This window comes from Salmo salar, chromosome ssa01 (genome assembly GCF_905237065.1).
Source record: "Salmo salar chromosome ssa01, Ssal_v3.1, whole genome shotgun sequence".
NCBI classification, from domain to species: domain Eukaryota; kingdom Metazoa; phylum Chordata; class Actinopteri; order Salmoniformes; family Salmonidae; genus Salmo; species Salmo salar.
Window position 1 is genome coordinate 39,240,006 of NC_059442.1, and position 12,231 is coordinate 39,252,236.

Below are 12,231 nucleotides of genomic sequence, written 5' to 3' on the forward strand. Positions count from 1 at the left end.
ACAAAGCTAGGATGGCAACAAAATCGGATCCGATTTAAGGGAGAAAAAAACTCAATTGAAACATTAAATTGAAACATTAAATAATAAACGCAGTAAAATAAAACATTAAAGTTGGGTAATTGTACATAAATTTGTTAGTACGGTATATTGACATAACTCATGGAGAGTATTCTGTTACAATTCACTTACATACATACACCTGATGTGAAGTTATATTTCTTGTTAATGACAGCCTGTTGCAGCTCTGATCAGCAACACTGATTAGGAAACGGATATGGTCCTCTGTGAGGTTGTCGTCAATCTAGTAATACAGGTTGAGATGCAGAGGCCTTAGCCTGATGAAATGAAGAGGACCCTTTAACACATGTTTGCGGGTCAAAATGAGAAAAGTGGAGGTGGTCATATTTTCTGTTTATCTGATATAATCACACTTTCAAAAAACAACTTTGACAAACGAGTGAAGAGTTAAATTAGGAAGATTGTGAGGATGTGTTCAACAGATCAACTGAAGATAATAAATACAAATCAAGTCCAAATAATAAGACTACCAATAATTTCATAATAATATTAGAGTATGCTTGCTAAGAGTCGAATGGATTGGTTTACATTAACGCTGTGTTTTTCTTCATTCTTTCCCTGCATCCCAAAAAATAAGCTCTGGTCCTGCGTGTTATGCGCGGCTTGCAAATGCGGAACCTTCTTCAACGGAAAATAAATGACCAGGACCCTAGCACCAGAAGAATTGGACTGCCCATTCCAGATCCACAGAATAAGCAAGCCTCTGTGCATAAAGGAGTTCTCTCATTCTGGGTCTATGTAGTGCACTACTTTGACATTCTGTTACTCTGTACTACAGCTTTCATTCACTTGCTGCCCACCGCCACAGGTACCATCTCTTACAGGCAAAAAAGTAACACTTAGGCAATCTACCCCAGCCAAACCCTCCCCTTAACCCGGACGACGCTGGACCAATTGTGCACCGCCCTATTGTACTCCCGATCATGGCCGGTTGTGATAACAGCCCGTGTTCGAACCAGGGTCTGTAGGAACACCTCTAGTATTGAGATGCAGTGCCTTAGACCGCTGCGCCAGTAGAGACCATTTTAGCACAATGTACAGTCGTGGCCAAAATTTTTGAGAATGACACAAATATTAATTTTCACAAAGTCTGCTGCCTCAGTTTGTATGTCAGCAATTTGCATATACTCCAGAATGTTATGTAGAGTTATCAGATGAATTGCAATTAATTGCAAAGTCCCTCTTTGCCATGCAAATGAACTGAATCCCAAAAAACATTTCCACTGCATTTCAGCCCTGCCACAAAAGGACCAGCTGACATCCTGTCAGTGATTCTCTCGTTAACACAGGTGTGAGTGTTGACGAGGACAAGCCTGGAGATCACTCTGACATGCTGATTGAGTTCAAATAACAGACTGGAAGCTTCAAAAGGAGGGTGGTGCTTGGAATCATTGTTCTTCCTCTGTCAACCACGGTTACCTGGAAGGAAACACGTGCCGTCATCATTGCTTTGCACAAAAAGAGCTTCACAGGCAAGGATATTTCTGCCAGTAAGATTGCACCTAAATCAACCATTTATCAGATCATCAAGAACTTCAAGGAGAGCAGTTCAATTGTTGTGAAGAAGGCTTCAGGGTGCCCAAGAAAGTCCAGCAAGCGCCAGGACCGTTTCCTAAAGTTGATTCAGATGCGGGATCGGGGCACCAACAGTACAGAGCTTGCTCAGGAATGGCAGCAGGCAGGTGTGAGTGCATCTGCACGCACAGTGAGGCAAAGACTTTTGGAGGATGGCCTGGTGTCAAGAAGGGCGGCAAAGAAGCCACTTCTCTCCAGGAAAAACATCAGGGACAGACTGATATTCTGCAAAAGGTACAGGGATTAGACTGCTGAGGACTGGGGTAAAGTCATTTTCTCTGATGAATGCCCTTTCCGATTGTTTGGGTCATCCGGAAAAAAAGCTTGTCCGGAGAAGACAAAGTGAGCGCTACCATCAGCTCACTCAATTTTGCCTAAGAACACAGCCATGAATAAATAATGGTACCAACACATCCTCCGAGAGCAACTTCTCCCAACCATCCAGGAACAGTTTGTTGATGAACAATGCCTTTTCCAGCATGATGGAGCACCTTGCCATAAGGCAAAAGTGATAACTAAGTGGCTTGGGGAACAAAACATTGATATTTTGGGTCCATGGCCAGGAAACTCCCCAGACCTTAATCCCACTGAGAACTTGTGGTCAATCCTCAAGAGGCAGGTGGACAAACAAAAACCCACAAATTCTGACAAACTCCAAGCATTGATTATGCAAGAATGGGCTGTCATCAGTCAGGATGTGGCCCAGAAGTTAATTGACAGCATGCCAGGGCGGATTGCAGAGGTCTTGAAACAGAAGTGTCAACACTGCAAATATTGATTCTTTGCATCAACTTCATGTAATTGTCAATAAAAGCCTTTGACACTTATGAAATGCTTGTAATTATACTTCAGTATTCCATAGTAACATCTGACAAAAATATCTAAAGACACTGAGGCAGCAGACTTTGTAAAAATGTATATTTGTGTCATTCTCAAAAATTTGGCCACGACTGTACTATAAGCATAACCTGCTTTGGTTAAATAACTAAAGACAACATTTCAGTCAGAAATTAGTAGCTAAGGATTCAATATGCAATTTATGAATATCATTAAAGTGAGTGCACTGTCCATCGTTCACATAGTTCTCTGTAACCATCAATGGTGACCTGTTGTTTTCATACGCAGTCCTGTAGCATGCTCTCGATCAGTCCTTCTCTACAGCGGTCCTTCTCCGTTGTAACCTGTTGCCGCAGCAGTGCAGAAGCCATGTTTACTGTAGTACGCCACAACCATTTAGAGAGGGTGCTTGAAGGTAGATCACAAGCTGGACTCAGGGGGATGCTCTCTTTCTATTGTTCAGGCAAATTTCTTTTTGGTTGCAGTGAAGCGCTCCATGTACTGTGGGGTAAACAACAAATGAGATTAACAATAGGCACATCTGAGGCTGCGACACCACGGATAAAATGAGAACTATGAGATACACCCTTTGAGTAAGAACTGAATGGTGGTCTAATTTGAGTATGATAATAGGCAGGTGGTCATATTTAATGGTTGGGGCTATATTTGACCACAGATTATGTCAAGTGCAGGGATTATGACTGAAAAATAATAGCAGTCTGAACCACAACTTTCTTAAATTGATCCTCCTCAACACTGAACAGGAAATCACATTATTGTTTAGCTAGACCACCACTCTTCAGAAACAGTACGTCAACATTACGTCAACCATGGGGAGGAAAGATATTTAAAACAGTCGAGTTTGAAAACGCATGAGCTGTTTTGTTTACAATAGATATTAATGACAGCATAGAGCAGTATCTTGACTGTTTCTTGCTTTAACCTTGATCATTCATTTAGCAGCGGGCTGAATATCAAAGAAACAAGCATCTGTTTCACGACTCACCTTCTCATACCCTTCCAGGTCACGCATATTCTTCACCTCAAACAGGTTGCCCTCCACAGAGAGCAGGGACACCTGGGAGGTGGTGAGGATGGACACAGGGATGGAGGTGAGCTCCAGACAGTTCTCCTCCAGTCTCAGCACCTTCAGCCTCTGGCAGGTGGACACCTCTGCAGACACCACTGAAATCTGGGATCATCATTTATATACACAGAACAAAAACATAAAAACGCAACATGTGTTGGCCCCATGTTTCATGAGTTGAAATAAAAGATTGCAGAAATGTTCCATATGCACAAAAAGCTTACTTATCTCAAATTTTGTTTACAAATCAAATCAAAGTTTATTTGTCACGTGCGCCAAATACAACCGGTTTAGACCTTACAGTGAAATGCATACTTACAAGCCCTAACCAACAGTGCCATTTTTAAGTAAAAAAATAGGTATTAGGTAAACAATAGATAAGTATAGAAATACAAAAAGAAAAGTAAAATGACAGTGAGAATAACAGTAGCGAGGCTATATACAGGTGGTACAGGTACAGAGTCAATGTGCGGGGGCACCGATTAGTCAGGCTAATTGAGGTAATATGTATGTGAATGTATACTTAAAGTGACTAAGCATAGATGATAAACAGAGAGTAGCAGCAGCCTAAAAGAGGAGTTGGCGAGGGGGGCAGGACACAATGCAAATAGTCCGGGTAGCCATTTGATTATCTGTTCAGGAGTTTTATGGCTTGGGGGTAAAAGCTGTTGGAAAGCGTTTTGGTCCTAGACATGGTGCTCCGGTACCGCTTGCCATGCGGTAGCAGAGAGAACAGTCTATGACTGGGGTGGCTGGAGTCTTTGACAATTTTTAGGGCCTTCCTCTGACACCACCTGGTGTAGAGGTCCTGGATGGCGGGCAGCTTAGCCCCAGTAATGTACTGGGCCGTACGCACGATCCCCTGTAGTGCCTTGCGGTCGGAGGCCGAGCAGTTGCCGTACCAGGCAGTGATGCAACCAGTCAGGATGCTCTCGATGGTGCAGCTGTAGAACCTTTTGAGGATCTGAGGACCCATGCCAAATCTCTTCAGTCTCCCGAGGGAGAATAGGTTTTGTCGTGCCCTCTTCGACTGTCTTGGTGTGTTTGGACCATTCTAGTTTGTTGGTGATGTGGACACCAAGGAATTTGAAGCTCTCAACCTGCTCCACTATAGCCCCGTCGATGAGCATGGGGGCGAGCTCGGTCCTCCTTTTCCTGTAGTCCACAATCAACTCCTTTGTCTTGATTGCGTTGAGAGATAAGTTGTTGTCCTGGCACCACCCGGCCAGGTCTCTGACCTCCTCCCTATAGGCTGTCTCGTCGTTGTCGGTGATCAGGCCACTGTTGTGTCGTCTGCAAACTTAATGATGGTGTTGGAGTCGTGTCTGGCCATGCAGTCGTGGGTGAACAGGGAGTACATGAGGGGACTGAGCACACACCCCTGAGGTGCCCACGTGTTGAGGATCAGGGTGGCAGATGTGTTGTTACCTACCCTTACCACCTGGGGGCAGCCCATCAGGAAGTCCAGGATCCAGTTGCAGAGGGAGGTGTTTAGTCCCAGGATCCTTAGCTTCGTGATGAGCTTTGAGGGCACTATGGTGTTGAAAGCTGAGCTGTAGCCAATGAATAGCATTCTCACGTAGGTGTTCCTTTTGTCCAGGTGGGAAAGGGCAGTGTGGAGTGCAATAGAGATTGCATCATTTGTGGATCTGTTTGAGCGGTATGCAAATTAGAGTGGGTCCAGAGTTTCTGGGATAATGGTGTTAATGTGAGCCATTACCAGCCTTTCAAAACACTTTATGGCTACAGACAAGAGTGCTACGGGTCTGTAGTCATTTAGGCAGGTTACCTTAGTGCTCTTGGGCACAGGGACTATGGTGGTCTGCTTGAAGCATGTTGGTGTTACAGACTCAATCAGGGACACGTTGAAAATGTCAGTAAAGACACCTGCCAGTTGGTCAGCACATGCCCGGAGCACACGTCCTGGTAATCCGTCTGGCCCAGCGGCCTTGTGAATGTTTACCTGTTTAAAGGTCTTACTCACGCCGGCTGATCACACAGTCGTCCGGAACAGCTGATGCTTTCATGCATGCCTCAGTGTTTCTTGCCTTGAAGCGAGCATAGAAGTGATTTCAGCTTGTCTGGTAGGCTCGTGTCACTGGGCAGCTCACGGCTGTGCTTCCCTTTGCAGTCTGTAATAGTTTGCAGGACCTGCCACATCCGACAAATTCCACAATGTAGAAAATAGTACAAATTAAGAAAAACCCTGGAATGAGTAGGTATGTCCAAACTTTTGACTGGTACTGTAGATTAGATTAGGTACCTGGTTAAAATTGGTGCACTATATCTATTAGCTGCTAAAGCCACTTTATATCACTCAAAATGTCAAGCTTCTACCTCTAACCCTAGGAAACTTTTTTCCACCTTCTCCCCACTCCTTAATCATCCACCCCCTCCCTCTCTGCGGACAACTTTGTCAACCACTTTGAAAAGTAGGTAGGCGACATGCGCTCCTCATTCACTCAGCCTATTGAGTCCACCGGTCCCACTCACACAGAACCTTATACCTTGATCTCTCTCCCCTCTCTCCAGATGAAATCCTGCAACTAGTGAAGTCTGGCAGCCTGACAACCTGCCCACTTGGCCCTATCCCCTCCTCCAGACCATCTCTAGAGACCTTCTCCCATTCCATCCCTGACTACTGGCTGCGTCCCCTCTGACTTCAAAATCCCTCCCTTCCTCAAGAAACTAACACTCGACCCCTCTGACATCAAAAACTACAGACCGGAATCACTTTCTTATTTTTCAAAAAACCTTGAGCGTGCCGTCTCTGATAAACTCTCTCGTTATCTCTCTCAGAACGATCTTCTTGACCTTAACCAGTCAGGCTTCAAGACGGGTTAAAAAAAAGTCACAGAGGCTCTCCACACTGCCAAAGCGGACTCTCTCTGTCTGATGGTTCACAGTGCCTTTAACACTGAACTATCAGATCCTCATCTCCACCCTCTCAGGGCTGGGCATCTCAGGCTCTGCACACTCTCGGATTGCATCCTACCTGGCAGGCCGCTTCTACCAGATGACATGGAGAGGAGCTGTGTCTGCACAACGTACTCTCACTACTGGTATCCCCCAGGGCTCGGTTCTAGGCACTCTCCTCTTCTCTCTATACACCAAGTCAGTCGGCTCAGTCAAATCCTCACATGGTCCTTCTTATCATTGCTATGCAGATGACACTCAACTACTTTTCTCCTTCCCCCTTCTGACACCCAAGTGGTGACACGCATCTCTGCGTGCCTGGCAGATATTTTAGCTTGGATGTTGACCCTTCCACCCCAACAAGACAGAGCTGCTGCTCTTCCCCCCGGTGGAAGGCCTGCCCAAGACTTCACCATCACGGTTGACAACTCCACGCTGTCCCCCTCCCAGAATGCAAAGAACCTTGGCGTGACCCTGGACAACACCCTGTCATTCTCTGCAAACATCAAAGCAGTAAATCGCTCCTGCAGGTTCATGCTCTACAACATCCATAGAGTATAACCCTACCTCACACAGGAAGTCGTGCAGGTCCTATTCCAGGCACTTGTTATCTCCCGTCTGGACTACGGCAACTCGCTGTTGGCTGGGCTCCCTGCTTGTGCCATCTAACCCCTGCAACTTATCCAGAACGCCGCAACCCACCTGGTGTTCAACCTTTCCAAGTTCTCCCATGTCACCCCGCTCCTCCGCATACTCCACTGGCTTCCAGACGAAGCTCGTATCCACTACAAGACCATGTTAATTGCCTAAGGAGCAGCAAGAGGAACAGCCCTTCCCTACCTTCAGGCTACGCTCAAACCCTATACCCCAACCAGAGTACTCCATTCTGCCACCTCCGATACCTTGGCCCCACAACCCCTACGGGAGGGCAGCTCCTGCTCAGCCAAAGCGCTTCACTGTCCTGGCACACCAATGGTGGAACCAACTTCCAGAAGCTAGGACAGCAGAGTCACTGCCCATCTTCTGAAAACATGTAAGAATAGGTTTTGTCGTGCCCATCTTCTGAAAACATGCGAAACCCTACCTCTTCAAAGACTGCCTTAAATAATCTCACAGCACCACTCATCTCCTTTTGTGAACTTACACTCGCACCTGACTTTTTCCCCCCGTACTAGCACTGACTTTGCTGATAGCTAGTTAATTGAGGAAAAATGTACTTACTATGACTGAGATATTTAGTTGTCTTAAGATAAATACACTAACTATAAGACGCTCTGGATAAGAGTGTCTGCTAAATGACTAAAATGTAAATGTAGGGAATACACAGCTGTACATTTCGATGAAACATGGTGAAGCCCCAAAATTGCCCTCCTTGGAAGCCTGTGTTTCAGACATAAGGAAGTGGATGGCGGATTTTTTTAAACTTTTAAACTCGTAAAAAACAGAGATGCTAGTTCTAGGTCCCAAGAAACAAAGATCTTCCGTTCAATCTGACAATTAATCTTGATGGTTGTACAGTCATCTCAAATAAAACTGTTTAAGACCTCGGCATTACCCTGGACCCTGATCTCTCTTTAGACGAACATATCAAGAATATTTCAAGTAAAGCTTTTTTCCATCTTCGTAACATAGCAAAAAAATCTGAAACTTTCTGTCCAAAAATGATGAAGAAAAATTAATCCATGCTTTTGTCACTTCTAGATTAGACTACTGCAATGCTCTACTTTCCGGCTACCCGGATAAAGCACAAAATAAACTTCAGTTAGTGCTAAATACGGCTGCTAGAATCTTGACTAGAACCAAAAAATGTGATCATATTACTCCAGTGCTAGCCTCTACACTGGCTTCCTGTTAAGGCAAGGGCTGATTTCAAGGTTTTACTGCTAACCTACAAAGCATTACATGGGCTTGCTCCAACCTATCTGTCCGATTTGGTCCTGCCGTACATACCTACACGTACGCTACAGTCACAAGATGCAGGCCTCCTTACTGTCCCTAGAATTTCTAAGCAAACAGCTGGAGGCAGGGCTTTCTCCTATAGAGCTCCATTTTTACGGAATGGTCTGCCTATCCATGTGAGAGATGCAGACTCAGTCTTGACCTTTAAGTCTTTATTGAAGACTCATCTCTTCAGTATGATTTGAGTGTAGTCTGGCCCAGGGGTGTGAAGGTGAACGGAAAGGCACTGGAGCGACGAACTGCCCTTGCTGTCTCTGCCTGGCCGGTTCCCCTCTCTCCACTGGGATTCTCTGCCTCTAACCCTATTACGGGGGCTGAGTCACTGGCTTATTGGTGCTCTTCCATGCTGTCCCTAGGAGGGGTGCATCACTTGAGTGGGTTGAGCCACTGAAGTGATCTTCCTGTCTGGGTTGGCGCCCCCCTCGGGTTCATGCCATGGGGGAGATCTTCATGGGCTATACTCTGCCTTGTCTCAGGGTAGTAAGGTTGGTGGTTGAAGATATCCCTCTAGTGGTGTGGGGGCTGTGCTTTGGCAAAGTGGGTGGGGTTATATGCTGCCTGTTTGGCCTGGTCCGGGGGTATCGTCGGACAGGGCCACAGTGTCTCCTGACCCCTCCTGTCTCAGCCTCCAGTATTTACGCTGCAATAGTTTGTCGGGGGGCTAGGGTCAGTCTGTTATATCTGGAGTATTTCTCCGGTCTCATCCGGTGTCCTGTGTGAATTTAAGTATGCTCCCTCTAATTCTCTCTCTCTCTGAGGACCTAAGCCCTAGGACCATGCCTCAGGACTACCTGGCCTGATGACTCCTTGCTGTCCCCAGTCCACCTGGTCATGCTGCTTCTCCAGTTTCAACTGTTCTGCCTGCGGCTATGGAACCCTGACCTGTTCACTGGACATGCTACCTTGTCCCGGACCTGCTGTTTTGGACCCTCTCTCTACCGCACCTGCTGTCTCTAACTCTGAATGACCGGCTATGAAAAGCCAACTGACATTTACTCCTGAGGTTCTGACCAGTTGCACCCTCTACAACCACTGTGATTATTATTATCTAACCCGGCTGGTCATCTATGAACATTTGAACATCTTGGCCATTTCTGTTATAATCTCCACCCGGCACAGCCAGAAGAGCACTGGCCACCCCTCAGAGCCTGGTTCCTCTCTTGGTTTCTTCCTAGGTTCTGGACTTTCTAGGGAGTTTTTCCTAGCCACTGTGCTTCTACATCTGCATTGCTTGCTGTTTGGGGTTTTAGGCTGGGTTTCTGTACAGCACTTTGTGACATCGGCTGATGTAAAAAGGGCTTTATAAATACATTTGATTGATTGAATAAATATGGTGCCATTTGAGATGCACCAATAAACACCTGATTACCTGGTTCTGGTTGAGATTGATCTCGATGGCCTGCAAGGCCGCCACCTCAGCAGGCACCGCCTGGATGTGGTTCTTGGACAGGTCCAGAACGTCCAGGTGTCGTAGGGAGCCAAGTCCAGCAGGAAACTCCCGGAATTTGTTCCCTGACAGGCTGAGGGTGCGCAACGCTTTCAACTGTCCTACAGTGCTAGGGAGCTGCGTCAGGTGGTTCCCGTTCAGCAAAAGAGTCTCTAGTTTCTTCAGCTTTCCAATTTCATCTGGGAGACTTGCTGTGTATACACAAAACACACACACACACACACACACACACACACACACACACACACACACACACACACACACACACACACACACTTAATATATAGCCTAGCTAAAGAGATTGATTGAAGCAGATGAACACACAATAATCAATGCACATAATGGTCATTCATTATTCAGTGAAAGCAAAGTTTTGAAAATTTGTCAACGGATGCTGTCGTGTGACAGACGGTAACATTGAGGATGCAACAACCACTTACTGAGTTTATTACAGTTTAAAGTCAGACTCTTCATCTGAAGGAAGTTTCCTATGGCAGCAGGTAGCACTTCGATCTTGTTGGAGGACAGATCTACAGTCCGTAGGTTTCCAGTCAACCTCTGGAGCTCCTCGGGGAACTGAAATACATTAGTGGCAAAAAATACATACATTCAAACCATCCAAGACAAAAACCACAACTGAATGGAATTCAGCTAAATAAACAAAGCACCAATTAAAAGGCTGTTGAGGAGTGTGGACATTTTAACAGGCAGACTATAGGATGGGCACTGTGTGTGTGTATGTATGTATGTATGTATGTATGTATGTATGTATGTATGTATATATATATGACTGTTACCTCGGGAAGACCTTTCCCTGTCAGCTGAAAGATCCCAGTCTTCCGTGAATTCTCCAGATGGGCTTTGATTGCATTGTTCCCCATCTTTGTTGTAGTTACCAGGTGATGCAGTCCTCCTAAGTGATGGTCTTCAACTCGACAGTAAGTCACACACTTGTAATCATCTAGCCTATTATTATGATGGTGGTGCCAGATAATGTGGGTCTGCCTGCTACTTGGTTTTCAGTGTAGCCTCTGAAAGAGACCATTAATACAAAATAAATCACTGTTGTAGGCCTCTAGGCATTAGCTGACAAGCAAGGATCATGGGGTCTGAAGTTGGTTAGCCACGGCTGCTAGCTATCTTACTACTGTCTGAGGCAAACTTTGAGACATTCATGCAAATTATTGACTTTAGAAGTGCTCTGTCTATTAGCAGCAAAGGGTAATATATAGATCTGTACTTTCAAATACAATTTTCCCAAATTATGATAAATATTAAGAGGATAATGTTAGCATAGCTAGCGAGTAAGACCAACTGGGATTTGTTTACAGTAGTTTGCTAACTGTTAACGTCACTTACCTTGCGAGCTGATTTGAAGTCCTTCTCGTGCAATACGTGTCTGCGAATGGTAACTAACATATTAGGAACATATAACTATGGGGATTGTTGGACTAGTCAAAGCTAAACAATTAGCTAGTCGCCTAGGACATACTGTAGCTAATCCTGCTTCTCGAACAACAACAAACATGTCGCTAGGAAGCTTGTAGTGATGGGTCGTTGGCGTACGGATCTTTTGGATGCATCCGTAAAAAAGCATTCATTTGGCTCTCTGATTTGCATACTGGTACTACTGCTTTTTGAGCAATTTTTGTTGTTGCTGCAGATAAATTACAAAATAATTCTCTATAGAGGGTGAAACCTCACTGCATGAACAATAAATAGTGGGGAGAGCGTCAATCTGGTTTATGCAGATTTTTTGTTGTTGTTGTATTGCGTAAAGAAAATCGAATAATTTGGTCAGTAAAAAAAGTATTTGAACGCGAATTTCACGATTTGACATAATGGTAGCCTACCTTTTGGGCTTTACATTGGATATTTGCATTTTCTTCATGGGTCTAGAACTTCTAGGTCGATGTTTAACATTGCAGAGGGATTAATGTTTTTTGATGTCGGTTTGTATTTGACTATTAAAAAATAATCCGATTTCAGTTTGATTATTTTATGAAATAATAATGACGTTACAATGATTTTTAGAGCTTTTTAGGAATTCCTAAATCAGAAATAGTGAACATTCATTGCCAAAGCATTGAAAATATCCCATTGTCTCTGTCAGGTACACATTGGGTAGACATCAATAGAAAAATATGAAATAATAAAAATATCAGTTGGGTATATTACTTATATTTCATTCATTATTTTTAATTCCTTAAAGTAATCATCTCTGCTCAGGCAGTAGCAGTCAGCCAGCCAGGCAATCTAACGTTATGTGCTCCCCATACTGTAATACCCAATACTCAGGTTATGTATGTGTCACTGTAACCTTAAAGGTCCT

General features: G+C 44.7%; 1 protein-coding gene across 1 annotated transcript; it reads right to left on the reverse strand.

Moving 5' to 3' along the window:
- Nucleotides 1-2,554: 2,554 nt before the first annotated feature.
- Nucleotides 2,555-11,841, reverse strand: LOC106602319 (leucine-rich repeat-containing protein 57). The gene is made up of 6 exons (XM_014194876.2): nucleotides 11,259-11,841; nucleotides 10,697-10,930; nucleotides 10,340-10,475; nucleotides 9,822-10,090; nucleotides 3,497-3,682; nucleotides 2,555-2,991 (listed from the first exon to the last, which is right to left on the reverse strand). The coding sequence occupies exons 2-6, from the start codon at nucleotides 10,778-10,780 to the stop codon at nucleotides 2,950-2,952; spliced, it is 717 nt and encodes a 238-aa protein (XP_014050351.1). The 5' UTR covers nucleotides 10,781-10,930; nucleotides 11,259-11,841; the 3' UTR covers nucleotides 2,555-2,949.
- Nucleotides 11,842-12,231: the final 390 nt, after the last annotated feature.

What these genes read in the sequence shown, in the direction of transcription:
- LOC106602319 (XM_014194876.2), bottom strand. Translation starts at nt 10,780, where the DNA reads ATGGGGAACAATGCAATCAAAGCCCATCTGGAGAATTCACGGAAGACT. An exon ending in CAGGGAAAGGTCTTCCCGAG is followed by an intron (nt 10,476 to 10,696) that starts GTAACAGTCATA and finishes AATGTATTTCAG; the next exon opens with TTCCCCGAGGAGCTCCAGAG. An exon ending in TCAATCTCAACCAGAACCAG is followed by an intron (nt 3,683 to 9,821) that starts GTAATCAGGTGT and finishes TGATGATCCCAG; the next exon opens with ATTTCAGTGGTGTCTGCAGA.